This window comes from Haemaphysalis longicornis, unplaced genomic scaffold (assembly GCF_048455015.1).
Source record: "Haemaphysalis longicornis isolate Haplotype H1 unplaced genomic scaffold, Haemaphysalis longicornis Haplotype H1 scaffold_4, whole genome shotgun sequence".
In the NCBI taxonomy this organism is placed as follows: domain Eukaryota; kingdom Metazoa; phylum Arthropoda; class Arachnida; order Ixodida; family Ixodidae; genus Haemaphysalis; species Haemaphysalis longicornis.
The window spans coordinates 92,769,808-92,784,994 of record NW_027526361.1 but is presented as its reverse complement, the minus strand read 5'-3'; the positions used below and the strand labels follow the sequence as shown (position 1 = coordinate 92,784,994).

Genomic DNA, 15,187 nt, shown 5'->3' with positions numbered 1-15,187 from the left:
ACACCTGCATTAACAGCCGCACGTACAGCGGCGGGTTGGTTATATACACTTCACATCGTTAGTAACCAGTAGGCTTACGGCAAGCTATAGTAGAGAATAAAAACAGTGCAACGCTGTAGACATCACGTAGGTTTATATCGTTTGTTGGACGCCGAGCTGAGCGCGTGCCTACACGCACATAAGCATCGACGATGCGCATTCTTCGAAGCAGCCGCAGCATCCGCTAAAATGCTTCTCCTCTGCAGTGCTTCGCTGCTACCAGGCAAAGTAGACCTTTGGATGCAGTTCCTTAGGGGTGACGGAGTAGTACGGCTGCTCGGACACCCAGAAACGCGTTGACATGTAGTAGCTGTCCGCGTCGGCCCATTGTGGGAGTTTGTATGATACGGCTGCCACGCCCTTCCCGGACCTTCGACCGTCGGCCCTGTCGGAGCAGCGCTGGCAAATTGGCTTACAGAGGCTGCCGAGCACCAGAAGGACGCCCGTCGTCGTGATCAGCAGTGAAGAGACCAAAGCTATCGTCTGCGTCAATGCCAGAGAAGTGCGGCGCGAATGCCTTAAGATGTATACAGCTCAGAGTAACAAATGTCAAACCAGCGGTATATTGATGGTGCAAATTCTGCAAGAGTTGTAATGGACTGCCTTTCCGTCCACGCGAAGCATTTTGGCTTCCCCGGGATGAAAAAATTGTCGAGCAATTTTTGGCAATGACCGCAGTTTTGCAAATGCCGTTAACATATGCGTGGCTGGTGACGACGTATCCCTCAAGAATTCTTTAATGTGAATGAATCAGGTCTTGGGTTACCCCGGCACATCTTTTTCGAGCGCTACGTTTATTAATGTAATTTTAGTTCGCGAGAACCATACTTTCGGAAGCATACAGTCCCGCAACCCTGCCTAAACCATACAGCCTCAAAATACCCGACACGAGCATGCCCTGGCTTACACCAGAACACGCTGAACACAATGTTAGCTCTTGCCCATTACGTCACGGATTCAATTCCTCGCTGTCAGGCTGAATCTCGGATGAAACATGATGTTGCTTAACGTACGTTATATATAACACTGCTAACTATTGCGGAGTTGATTCCCAAGGCTCTACATCGCAGCTCCTTTAGTATCCCACAGGTTCGATTCATAAAACTGTGAACAGCATTGAAGCTCGGCGGTAAAGTGGGATGCTGAGATTATTTCCTAAGGTCAGAATTATCTTCGAACCTCGCGGATAAACTACAGGGCCCATGTAGGCCTCGTGTGTGCAGGCATGGGGTAACGTAGAGGAAAACTTCCAAAGACCACGCACAAAGAAATTTGGCCCGAGCTTAACAATTCGTCTCTAGGGGTCTACGAAGCAGTGCCTCTAAAACACCGCGAATACCTGTACTACTACTTGACTTGCAGGATACGGCATAGAACACACTTCTATCATCAGTGCTTACATTCACAGTGAAATTGCTTTTTCTGCATTTAAAGAATGGCAACGATTACAGGCAAAGGGAGAGGGGTCGTCGCACCGACGAGGTCAAGGCGAGGCATGTTTGTAACACGCGAGTTATCGCGTGCTCTGCCAACACAATAAACAGGAAAGGACTGGAAACGCCTATGGCGTATTTCGGAGGCGGAGGTAAGGAGCCAGGCTTGTAATACAGTAAACGCATGAGCAGGCTCTATAGGTGGTATTCATTGAAAAGTTTAGCTGTCAATTTCCTCGCTTGGCAACACTGAAAACGGCCATGGACATGGCCGAAGCGCCACGGACATGGCACGGCTTGTGCCACTGCACCCGCACGCCGAAGAAAAAGAAACACCGGTGTGCGTCGTCTGCTCCGTTTCAACGCGATTCTCAGCGGTGGTGTCAACAGAGATGTCATTAATCGCACTAACATTGGAGTCGAGGCATTGCTTTGCGTTGGGTGGGGTAGCGCGTGGAACGTCCAACCCATGTTATGTACTTAGCACGGACAAGTAACGCTATTCCGCGGAGCCCGTCGTAACCAGTGACGGCGCACACACATGGTTGCCTGCATGCGTGCCTGGCTAGTGAATACAAGCTATACGTTAACGGCGGCGAATGTCGACAGCACGGACCTAGGAAACCGCGGACTGCTGGTTTGCAGCTGCACAAGGTGCGTATACCACACACCTGTCGCGTGTTGAGATCCCCAAGTCCCTCCTCGGGGCGGACGATGCAAGTGTCGTTGACGCGGACTCGTCCGCGGGCGCAGACGCATGCGGAAGGACCGCAGACGACACCCTCACCGACGCAGTCCACGAGCCCGTTGCAGGGCTCCGCGTACGAAGCCCACGCGCGACACGGGCCCAGGCCGAGCGACTGCAGTCCTTCCAGGCACTGGCACGTGCCGTTCGCGCAGTGGGAGTTCGCGTCCATGATCGCGCACGCCTCCGAGGACAAGCAGCGCTCCTGGGAGGACACAGTGAGAGGAACACATCCTGTAGCGCCTTCTCCAAGTCGATACCCTTCTCTGTCGCGCCAGACCTACACGCAATTTATTCATCTATATTTCCCTATCCCCAATGCCCCTACCCTCGTAACAGTTGCTCATATCACTTGGCAATGCCCTCACAAATCATTCCCTCTCATCGCTTGTGTGGAGCACTGGGAGGCGGCGTAGACAGCTCGGACCCTCGGATACAGCGAGGACTCACTGAACGAGCAGCCCAAGTCACCGGCGCTCTCCAGGCGCTGGTCACCACTCGTTGATACAACTGAAACGCCAATAACCTTTAGCCCCCCTCCCCCCTCCCTCCCTCCCCCTCTCTCTCTCTCTCTCTCTCTCTCTCTCTCTCTCTCTCTCTCTCTCTCTCTCTGTCGCTCTCTCTCTTATCGTCTTCCACAATCAGACTCCTCACTTGTGATTTGAAGGAACAATTAGCTTAGACAACACAAGGGAGAACGACGGGATGCATCCGCTCCCACCCCCCCGAATCTTCTTCGGCTACTTTGTAGTTTTAGGAGACAGTGATGGGTGACGATAACTTTATGGCTACACGAAAAGTTTCATATGCGACAGAAGTTGAGCAACAGTGCGCCGCCGGCAGCCGATCGCAGAGGCCATGCCCGCACAGTAGCAAACTCCCTTTATGGTTTGGCCGCTGTATACAGCAATACCGAAACAGGAAATTCAGGTGGTGCTACTGGTATCGTAGCAAATGAATCTAATAGGTTGGACCCAATTACTGCCGACGCACATGCTGTAACAACGTCGCCACTACAGCTGTCATCGCGAAACAATTCCTCAAAGGGCGGAACGCACGTTGGGAAAGCGGCCCTGGTGGCATACGTCGTAGAAGCGGTCGTAGACAGGCCTGCCGGGAGGGCAGCCGCAGAGGACCGCGAACCTGTTGGAGGACTTAGTAGGGCTGCAGGCGGCGTTGTGCGTCTTGCATCGCCAGCGACTGCAGTCGCTGTGCATCTCGCCGTGGCCCGGCGGGTGCAGGTGGCCCGGCGATCGCACAAGGTCAGTCTGGGGGCAAACGATACTTCTTATCACACGGATTGCAACAAGGTGCCGAACAGGCGCAGGTCCAGCCCAGTTAAAAAAAAAAAAAAAAAAAAAAAAAAACAAGGGCTCATAGCTGCCTCGGCGTTCAGCTGTAGGTACGCAAAAATGTATCGTCACCATGGTTTCACGAGGGAATGCCGTGGCGTATAAGTGGATCACAAAGGTCTGCATCTCTTTTTACGCGTGAGTGTATATGCACTGACCTCCAGGATTCTCGTCTGACGTGTACTAAGCTCGTTCCGGTCATAAGAGCGTTGCCAGACAACGTCGTTCTGTCGGAGTGTGAAGCCTCTCATTCAAGGTCATAGAGGGAAAGAATACCGCATGAGAAAGAAAAAGGCTACACCAAGATACGTCGGTGTGTGGCGCTGCAGGCGAGAGCGTCCGAAGCGCGTCGTCTCTTACCGTGCACAACTAAGTCACGCCCTCGCCCCCTCTCCCTCCTTCACCATTGCTCGCTACCACTCGCACCCATCTCAGTAAAACGACTTTTAAATTTCAGGCGTGAGAGTTTATGCCTTAGCCTTAAAGGCTTGCGTCTCAGGTGTAGAAAATCTAAAAGAATAATAAAATGAAAAATGACCGCAGAACAGCTAGACCTCGGAGCCACGGAAAGTGCCAATCACCAGGCGTAAAATTTGTAATGCAAAAATGTAATGACGAAAAATATATATAAAAAAACACCAGTATTGTCTGAAATATTCAAAATTTAACTGCGCGAAAGACGGATACAAGAAAGGACACGGACGAGCGCAGGTTTAAGAGCCCTGTGTACTAAAAATGTGCATTAGAATGAGAGACAGCCGGGCGAGTTGGAAGGGGTTCATATTTAAAATTTAACTGCGCGAAAGACTGATACAAAAAAGGACACGGACGAGCGCACTCGCCCGTGTCTCGTCCGTGTCCTTTCTTGTATCCGTCTTTCGCTCAGTTAAATTTTGAATATGAACCCCTTCCAACTCGCCCAGCTCTCTCTCATTCTAATGCACATTTTTAGTACACAGGGCTCTTAAAACTGCACTCGTCCGTATCCTTTCTTGTATCCGTCTTTCGCGCAGTTAAATTTTGAATATGAACCCCTTCCAATTCGCCCATCTGTCTCTCATTCTAATTGTTTGAAATAAGCGCAGAAGAGCCTAGAGGTATGTACTAGAAGGCATGAATAGTGTTTGTACCTAAACTGACCTTCCTCTTTACGCCCCCCCCCCCATTAAAGAACGTGCTTTAATATTACTACCTCCTCCCGTTGCCCACATGTAGGGGGACTACATCAAAATTTAATTTCTAGAAACAACACTGCATCACTCATAAATCATTTTAATGCGTAGTAATTCATACACTATTGATTAACTTTTAACGTGATAATTAATAGTGTCAGAACCGATAAAAAATTCAAAGGAAAGCAATTCCATGACGCCATGCGCTAGCAATGCATTTATTTGTATTAGTGAAGCCGACTTTACAGGAAGGCGTGAGTTTCTCATATGCTGCTTTAAATATTGACTGCTTACATTTCCCACAGTACAAAGTCTTCCCAGCAATAAATTTGCGTACAGTAGCGAAGCCGACTTTAGAGAAACTTGTTGTATAGCAGAGTAGGGAAGGGGGCGGCTTGAAAGGATGCTCCCGGATTAGCAGTCAATTCTCGCCATAGTTGAAACAAGTACATTTTTGGCTTACGGATATGAAGCGGTCACAAAAGATACCAACGAAGACGGAAACGATTGACTGTCCCAAGGTTTTAATGTTTCAAAGTAATAAAACAATGCTTCTGCACAACAAAAATCATGAAACGCGTAACAACCTTTCCACCCCTTTCCCCAAATTTCGTAGCGACTCTCTAAACTCAGGACCAATAATAAAGGAAATTGTAATTTAGTAACATTATTCTGATGTTATCAATATCATGATTATCTTGATTAGAATGAGTAATGGAGGAATATTATCTTGACGGAATATTTGTTACTGATGAGATCTAGGAGCATAAACATGTAAACTGACTACTTCAAATATTATCAGGTGATGCATATTGATTTTGAATTGCCGCGGAATAATATGGTCCAAAGAGGCATATCGAATGAACGGATAAAGCGCTGTATGAATAACACGCTTCTGCATATCTTCACCTTTGCGCAAATCATGGACAGGCTTAGGCCGTCACGATAGCGTCTAAGCTTTCCCAAAGTATGGATACGACCAAGGATTGCATACGTACTTGTTTATAATTATAAAGCAAATTTTTACTTACTCTGTCGTTGAAAGCTAGTGTGTTGTAGAAAAATAAACAAAAAACCGGACCATCTCCACTAACGTGAAACGTTGGGGAGGGGCGAAGCATGCAGTGTAAGTGTAATCTTGGCGCCTTGGCGTTTTCACAGGGATCTGAAACCATTTGGGGGTATACGTATACAGCTTTGCTGTAAAAGTCTCGTGTCTTTGAATCACGAAACGTTCGAGCGCGAGGCGTTGGAAAACGAGTGTCCCGGTGTGTTCTTTTAGTACGCGTTACGTTATAGCGCGAGGCGTTGGAAAACGAGTGTCCCGGTGTTATAGTACCGGGACTACATGAGACTACGACGACGACAGGAGCTCATAAGGGGCTCCACTTCTAAAGAAAATACAGTTTCGGCCAAATAGAAATGATGAAAACAAAAGCGCATAAAAGGTGACATGACACGAAGGGTGGCTTTCCTGCAAGGCGATGACCCACAGCGACAAAGCCTTCTAGTGTTGCGCCACGTGCTGAAAAATACCTGCAGGCATAAAAATTAACACCTCGAACAGTCGTAAAGTAATGCAAAAGCCTTAAACGGGGGAGGACGAACAATAGCACATCGAAGAAAGAGGACACGCGATTTTCCGCCTGCGCATTGAAGAGGTGTCCTACCACACCACTACTGCCGTACCGGCCGATTTTCCCTCTGTTATACTGCACATCAACCACTTCGTAAGGAATATACTCAGTGCTCTAAGCACGAAAAATCTAACGCCCATTTCTGCAAGAAAGGTGACTGAAACGCGAAGCTTTTCCGATACAAATGCAAAGTCCACAATTAAATCAGCCAAAGTCTAAAGCTACGGCGACTCTGAGCTAAGCGAATGTGATGTTATGATTCTGTATCTCTTAGTTTGCGATTGGTTCATCTGAATGACCTGATTCTGTTATCTCAGCGTTGTCGTTGATTCGGGATTCCCATTAGTTAAGCGTGTGACGTGATCAACATGCCATCTGCGCGCGTGTTAGGGAATGCCTTCATCATCCCCATCGTTCAACCGTATGACGCTAAACTGCATTCGTCGACCACAGTGGCAACAGTCATGCATGTCAAGACATCCCAGTGTTTATGCGGTGTGTGATTTATGTGCCCGCTCTGGAAACTGATTGTGCAAATTTGGTTTTACTGCAGCGCGTTTTTTTTTCCGACACCGTCACAAGTGAAACATAGCTTCGCTTGAAAAAAACAACAAAAGCGGAAGAAAACGGGAGGCCCGGAAACTTTTTTGGTCCTTCCTCGCCTTTGTTTTCCATCTTGAGGTCCTTCCTCGCGAAGCATTTCCCATTCTGAAGTGTTATTTACCATCCGGGCGTTTCCCGTTCAAGGGAACCAAACAATTCTCTGCCGGGACTACAAGGCTAAGAAACTCTCCGGGAAAAATAGTGGTCAGCACTTGTTGTATCTGCTTCTTAACCCTTCTTCTGCCAGCTGCGCTATGGTAAAATGAACGCAGGATATACCCTGAGTACCATCTGGTGTCCGCTGGCCAGGGCAATCCTGCAGGCGACGCTCGCGGGCCGAGGACCTCGGGGCGCCCTGAGGGTGAGGAGCGAATCGGAGATGAGGCTGCCAAGGGAGTTCGTCCGCGAGTCGACAGAGAGCACGGCGCTGTCTCCGGCCGAGGACAGGTCCCAGGTAATGTTTGCCGGCACGTCCGCCATGGCCGCTGAGCAGCTGAAGAGGAGTGGCCGGCCGTCGGCGCTAACGGGGAGAAGGGCGCGAAGCCGGAAGTCGGGACCTCCGACGTCCCCGAAACCCGCGAGCCGCTGCTCGTCCGAATCTGGGTTCAAGGAAGTCTCGGTCGCCGCTGTGGGAGCACAAGAACGCAGGGCGCAAACCGCTGCAACCAAAGCGAACATGTCTGCTTCTTCGTCTTCGTCGCCTGTCTCGTGACGAACCTCTACGGAACCCTTAAAATCGAGAAGAGCTGTGGACGCACACACGTGTATCTCTGATTTGTTACGTTTCTGCCCAAAGCACGACCCCCGGCTTTATCATAAAGCTGGTAGTGATCGAAAATTAACATAGGAGTAAATGTTATAGTGACGTTTCGTTTTGTGAACACGGGCTCAGCGCAAGCGCGTTGTGTTTCACAAATGCTTTGATTGGACGGTGTAGCTGCGCCGGCCACAAATTATGGTGAGAACGCATCATCATTATTATCATCATCATCATTATAATGAATATCCTATGTAGGTCCACCTCACCTTCTACTAGACGGAGAGGAGGCCACAAATCTTAGGAAAATCCAGACCAACACCTACCCACATAAGTCCAGATTAGCACTTTTGTTTCCAGATAAGTATAACGAAGAGTGCCATAAGTGCCATCAGAAGCCAGACCTCTTCCACACTGTATGGAACTGCCCAACCATATGGCAACAGAACAACAACAACGCATCAATAGAGTCCTGGGAAGCGGCACTGTCCAGCTCGGACCTCTTCAGTCAGCGAGAACTGCTGGAAAGAGCCAAGCTAGGGGCTTTCGCCACTGGAGTCCTGGAATTAGGATTACACCCTTAACTCCACCCCCTCCCCTTCTACCTTTGTTGTGGATAAAGTTTACTACTACTACTACTACTACTACCCCGATTGCAGGACGAAGGCCTCCCCCAAAGCGTTGTCCAGTACCCCATTGCGGGTATGTCCTCGCCTGTATGTAACACTTTGCTGGGCTTCAAAGTACGAATACAAGAACGGGCACGTATTTCTCGTGGTGTACAATCCTGGTGCTTGCGCTGTGTGGAATTGATGGATTGATTCATTGATTGCTTCTTGTATGCCCCGGCACCGTCTATAGGAACACGTAATCCGGCAGACTACACTCCTGTTTATAAAGCGTTGCCCGATTATCTACCTGCGGGCATGTGTAACTTCGCTTGTTTAGAGCAGCAGCTGTTCGTTATGTGCTAGAGCGCTATAGCTTAATCATAACGTCATGTTTTGGGGTATTGTGACTTGGACAGGTACCTAGCTGCAGCTTAGACCAAGTCAAATCAAGATCTTTTTAGGACAGTGATGACACGATGGCCTGTGCGGAAAAAGGAAAGGGGTGGGGGAGGTTTGGCGATTTACATGCGACGGTCAATGCTGCCTGTGGAGCAGGCAAACTCCCACAGAGAGAGCAGCCTCCGCCGGGTATTGGCGACATGCACCGGGTTCGTCCAGTCAGAGGGACGCCGAAAAGTACTTGAGCCGTTGCATTTGTAGGGCCTGGCACTCCCATAGCAAATGATGCACCGTGGGTCTGATCCCTGTGGAGCAGAAGGTGCAGGTAATGACTGTTACCGGTGGTGGGTTTTGGTCAGCATGCTGATGGTGCTTTGGCATGGAGGCCCGCCACTTTGCCAGCGCATCCTAGGTGAGTGCGGCTCTCGCTCGTATCTTGTGCAGGAGGACTTCGGCGCCACGCGACAGTCCTGCTGCAAATGGGGATCGTCTGATATTAGAATCCCCAGGACTCTCTTGGATGCTTCCTTGGCTGCGGCTTTGACCTCTACTGGGTCGGTATCGCAACATGCGAGTAGCAGAGGGTAGCAGAGGTTGGAGCAGGGTTCCACGGGCTCACTCGCGCACGCGTAAGCGGTATCGTTACCGATTCCGCGTGCGTGGCCTGGTACCCAGTCCATGGCCTGGTACCCAGGGGGCGATCCCCCCCCCAAAGAGGTGCTCAGCTTTTTACTTTTTGTTTTTTTCTTAAGCATCCCAATTGTGCGAGGTCGCAAACGTGTTGCGACAGTCAGAAATGCGGGCTCGAGCCAGCCGTTGTACCGCCTAAGGGGGGCCAAAAACCACTGTGCCGCTAAATGATTGTGCGCAAGCGGGTTACTCCGCATACGCGCGCACACCGACATGGTTATCACCTCCTCCACAAAACTGGTGCAAGAAGGGGAGCGGTGCTTTACTCCCCCCCCCCCCCCAAAAAAAAAAAAAAAAAAAATTCGCCCCCTCCAAAACCAATCTCTGGGACCGCTACTGCGTGGGGATACCTAATATCTTCGTCATCGCGCCGGCAAAGCGGGTTCCCATTCTCTTAGTGATGGGAAACTATTGCTTCCAAACAATTTTGATCTGTTGGAGCTGCTTGTTTGCTTCCCCTCCTGCGTGCAGTGGATCTGTCCGCAGCGCACTCGATTGGCTGTCCGTTCAACGTTAAATGCACTTCCGCTTGCAGTTGGTGGAGGCCCACAATGACGAGAAATTTCGTTTTATCAGGTGATGGTCTCGTTCCGGTTGCAGGAAGACACTTGTCGATAATATCGAGACCACGTCGCACTGTGGCAACCATGTCACCCGCGTCGAGTGCCGTATTTCGGGGGCCAACCAGGTGGTAATGTCGTTCGCATACATTGTGTGCTGTAGGTGCGGGATGTCACGACGTTCTTTGGCTATCTTTGTGATTAACAAATTGAATAGGGTTGGCGGATGAATTGCGCCTTGTAGAACGCCAGTGGTGTTCGTAAACACTTGGGGATTCTGCGCGTCCGTTCTGATTTCAAATGCCCGGCTATTCAAAAAACCCTTCACGAAGTTAATCATGCGCGTACTAGCCCTGAAGTCCTCTAGAGAAGCTATAACAGCGCTATGCCGAACGGTATCGAAAATTTTTATAAGTTCCACTGCCACAAGCACGGCGGGGAGCTTGGCTCTGCGTCGTCTCCTGCTGCCGGTCAATCTACGCAGGAGCATCAACCTGTCATGGGTACAAAGCCCTGGTCGAAACCTAGTTTGCGCAACGTCACAGTACGGATTTGAGCCGGCGTGTTCAAGAAGGTAAGTTAACCTTTTCAGAACCATGCGCTTGATGAGCTTGCAAAGCGTGTAAGTTAGAGAGATAAGCCGCATGTTGTTGATGCTGTTCATTTTCTTTCTTGCCTTCGGAATAGGGTTAACCACTGAGTGCTTCCATTCAACCGCTCTTTTACCGGACATCCACACAGTGTTCAGTTCAGACAGAAGCTGTATCCTGGCGTCGCCATTCAGATCCCGGTGCATGCGCCATGTGATGACGTCTTTGCCTGCAGAGCTTTTCACGTTAATTGCGTCTAGTGCTATCGCCACTTCCTGCAGAGTTAACGGAGCATTCTGCGGGACATCATTCACTGGAGGATTCCGCTGGTACGTAAGCGGTGGTGGGGCCATGCTCGGTTTCGGTAAGAAGCTGTGAGCCGCCTCTCCTTCGAACTCCTCCGTAGAAAGGCCGGTCGCCAAACACGTGTTGCGTGATGTATTGAGGGCTTTCACCTTCCACGTCATGGCACGGAAGTTGTACCATAGTTTGCGAGAACCAGACATTTTTCTGAAGGAGGCGCAATGATTCAGCCATCGTGGTCTTGCGAGTCGTTTATATATAGCGTTGCGCGGAGCCTGAGCCCCCTTCTGTCGGACCCTGAGGAGGTCGTTGAAAAGTATTCCGTTTTTCAAAAAGCGGGAACGTAGCTCCTCTCTCGTCTTCCAGAGGTTGAAAAGGTGCTTGTCTGCGGCCGGAGTGTCCTCACTGCGCAACCAATTCTTGCGTGGAGTCTCGAACTGTGCGTTTCAACTTCTCAGTGATAAGAAAGCAGTGTTCGTACGCTTCGATCGCAGTTCTGAATGCATCCCAATCTACCGCCTCTGTGGCGCACGTGAGCTTTTCGAAGCTTCGTGTGTTTACTTGAATCCATATTGGGTAGTGGTCAGAACTCATAGGGCCTAAGGTCCCTAAAATTACTAAGGTAGCGCAAACTACTCCCTCCTTCTCCGCTGCCCTCGCCTTTTTTTTTCTCCTCACCCGCGGCGCCGCCATTTTTGTTGGCTGCTTCAGAGCAAACGCCCTCGCAACGCTTCGGGCCACTCACTGCAGTTTTTCCTGCAGTTTGCTCTTGTTTTCGCGCCGCAATCGCTCTTTGGTAGCATTTATAGGATTTCTAGAGCCCCGTTTTACCAACACGCAATGAGTCAGGGTGTTTTGTTTTATATTTTTTTGTCTACCAGGGGGTATTTGCGGGGTGGATGCCGCTGGCGCATACGCACAACGCTGTTTTTGTTTACGTGTGCGGCATGCTGTAACATCTCAGGATCGCTCGTGAATGCGAAAGGATGGAGCGTGGACATTTCAAACTGCTCTGTTACGGTAGTTCCGTTCTTGCATTCGAGTGACTGTGGTCGTGCAATCACTGCACAGAGGGCTTGCGCACGGTTCGCGGCAGTATACAGAGCACTTCATTCGCAAATGCCGTCGTTCGACCGCTGTGCTGGCGTCCTTGCATTCGCCTTTCTTGCGATGGTTGTGAATCATTAGCGGCGTTCACTCTGCGCCCGCTTTTACTAACGACCTACATCCTACCTTAATTCCGCGCAGTTTAGAGTGCTTTGCCGTTATTGTAGAAATGTTTCTTTCACCTTCATGTCGTTATAGGCTGCTGTGAATAGATTTAAAAAATACACACATGCTGTTGTGCGTGTGCAGGTACAGCGACGTGAAAAAGTCCCTGCTTCCCCGACTTCGCAGCCGGATACACTAAACTGCACTTGCGGCCGTACGTTCATGTGCGAACCGAGTGAAAAACGCTGGCTTGTAATTCCGGGAATAGGCGCAAGAGAAGACTGCGATCAATCGATCGGGTAAACTGAAATTACAGATTTGTGGCCTCTTATTTCTTATGCGAACCAGAGATCGAGTCCCTCTAGGTACAAATTATGTAACTAATTTATTCAGTTAATTAATCATGCAATACGTTTTTTTACCGGGCGTGGTCGTTTACAGCTGTTATTAATGGAGGCGCCGGGACAGAATTGTTTTGTGCTGGGATATATTCTGGCATATTTGTACATTGCACTAACACCGGAATACACCCAAAAGAAATTCGAAAGCGAACCAATGTCACGATGATTATCAAGAGAAAACAATAAGGCATATAACAAAAATTAATTGGTGCCACCAAATAGATATTTTATTGGAACAAACGTCCGTAATGACGTCGTGCAGGTGGCTTGTGCTGCTGACGTGGCTTCCTGTGAGAAAAAATGCTGGGAGTGGCATTTGAGTTTAGTTTTTTAACGCCAAGCTTCTCCAATATCCGTTGTTCAAATTGATCCGTGAAATAATCCTATTGAGAAGGGAAAAAAAATGTCGCCACCGAGTTTGAGATGCACCACAAACACTCCGCAAATATAGGCAATAATGCATTGCAGAAGAGAGTTAGTGACCGTTCTACCGTAGCATGGTCAAATTCGTGTTCGCACATCTGCTCAGTGCCGCGTCCACGCTCAACTCGCTTACACTAAACCCGTTTAACAAGCGCTTTGCTGGACGAAAATAGGTCTGCTGAAAAAAATATAGTCGCCCAGTGTGTTTTGGTTCAAATCGCAACGACTGAATATGCTGCGCCGTTGACCACTAGGATTAAGTAAGCGCGCACACTGCAAATGTACGGCACCACGTGTAATGCGAACGGAAGATGTAATTAACGATCCCCTGTGCATACACGGAAGAAAGGGCGTACAGCCGTTGCTGTGCGAATATGCATTTCAAGTGCCCATTCAAACGTGCGCGAATTTAACAAAGCGATTGCAGAAATTGAGAATCAAACGTACGTCAACGGCGCGGACACTAGATTAGCTGGCCTTAAATTGTTTTACCTAGCCGCAATTTTTTTTTCTCGTAACAGCATCAATTTGCGCCGCACCGACCAAGCACATATCACGCAGCAAATCACTCCAATGTCATTACAACGGGATTATAATACCATTTGGGTGGCTAACACACAAAACATGACTTCACGTCACAAAGAGCTTACACGCACTCGGAACGCACACACTACATGGTCAGACGCAAGCTGCCGTTGGCCAACACAAGCGCGAATTCAGCTGAACAATTCTCTCGTCACGGAAACCTTACGACAACCGATTGAACATGCTACGCCGCTGATAATGATGCTGGAAGTTAAGCGCGCACATGACAAATACACGGCCTCTTATCCAAAGCAAAGCTTACGACGGGACGAACTCGCCGCTGCAGGCCGTTGGAGCACTGGACCAAGGGCACCACCCCGGCTGACCCCGTTGGGAACTGTCGCACGTGGCACGAGCCCACTACCTGAGACCGTGACATGATCCGCCCAACGACTAAAAATATAAATAAACGTTTTCCCTCCCTCCTCCTCCCGCAGTTAGGACACTTGGGTGTACCCAGTAATCGTTGAAATCGGTGTGTGAGGTGTACAATAGGTAACGTGTTTCATCTGAATTTGCCTGAGTACAGCGGATTTCCGGCGCGTGACTGTATTGTGTGGTGTTAGGTGCTTCCGTCTGTTTTGACGGGCTGTCCGTCTCTGTTGCCAACTGGTTATTGATGTCCTGGTTGCGTCGTACGTTCCCTTGAACGCGGAAGTGCATGCTCAGGCGTCCGGTGGTTTAACGCTCGGGAGGGTGCGTGTGCGCTCTCGTTTCCTGCCATGCTTTCATGCCCAGGTACCCAGGTTACCTTGTAGCAATTCTGGCTTGAAGCGAAGACCTTGTTGAGTATGTGAGCGGTATTTCTGTGCATTCGGCGGCAAAGAAGTTGTCGGCATGTCGCCTGTGAGTCGGTGTAGATGTACACTCTACCGGTGTCTGTCGCAGAATGGCAAGAGTGCAATATCACGCGTGATTTCCCTTGTCTCCATATCAGTGGTTGCGTTGAGGTAGAGTTCTGTGCCTGCTGTGATGAGGGCATGACTTCCGTCTACGACAACGGTTCCGTCTACGACAACTTCCGTCTACGACAACAATGGCCTTAACACGAATGGTTCGTCTTTTTTGGTTCCTCTCCGGACGGATGCATATTACGGGGTATAGAAGCAGTGCAGATTTTACACCGTATGCAATGCTCCAGTTGTTCGTACGTGCTCCCTCATATTGGCTGGTGGGTTGTAGTTTATTTATTTACAAACTCCGAGTGTTGCTGTTTTATTCCACGGAGCCGCGGCTCAAGCGGGTCCCATCTACCGTGAGACATTAGTGACTTGTACACCAAATACTAAATGAGTGCCAGTAGCCGTCGTGATAGATCGGCTTGGTTAAATAGAAGGACTAGTTGGTGGGTGAGTTGGTACATATTTAACGCGAAGTAAAAAACTGCGGAAATTGAGATGACCGCACAGAGGAAACTAAGTGCACAAGGACAAGCACAGTTAGATAAACCTTACCAACAAGTTTTAACTTCCCGTAGAGCTATCTCTAAAATGAACTCAGGCGCGTATACGTCTAAGACGAAGTCACCGGTCCCAATGAATGGAAAATGCGCGCGCTAATAATTTCACAGTGACCTCTAAACGAACTTTAGGCATAAGGCACCATGCAGCAAATAAACAGCGGATTGCCTACTTCGCACTTAACGACGCAGATGTGACCGATATATCTGTAAACT

General features: G+C 49.4%; 1 protein-coding gene across 1 annotated transcript; it reads right to left on the bottom strand.

Annotated features, from left to right (window-relative positions):
* Positions 1-97: 97 nt before the first annotated feature.
* Positions 98-13,891, bottom strand: LOC144179841 (uncharacterized). The gene is made up of 5 exons (XM_077708271.1): positions 13,787-13,891; positions 8,990-9,053; positions 7,319-7,607; positions 3,276-3,504; positions 98-522 (listed from the first exon to the last, which is right to left on the bottom strand). Exons 1-5 carry the CDS (start codon positions 13,889-13,891, stop codon positions 256-258), a joined length of 954 nt encoding a protein of 317 aa, XP_077564397.1. The 3' UTR covers positions 98-255.
* Positions 13,892-15,187: the final 1,296 nt, after the last annotated feature.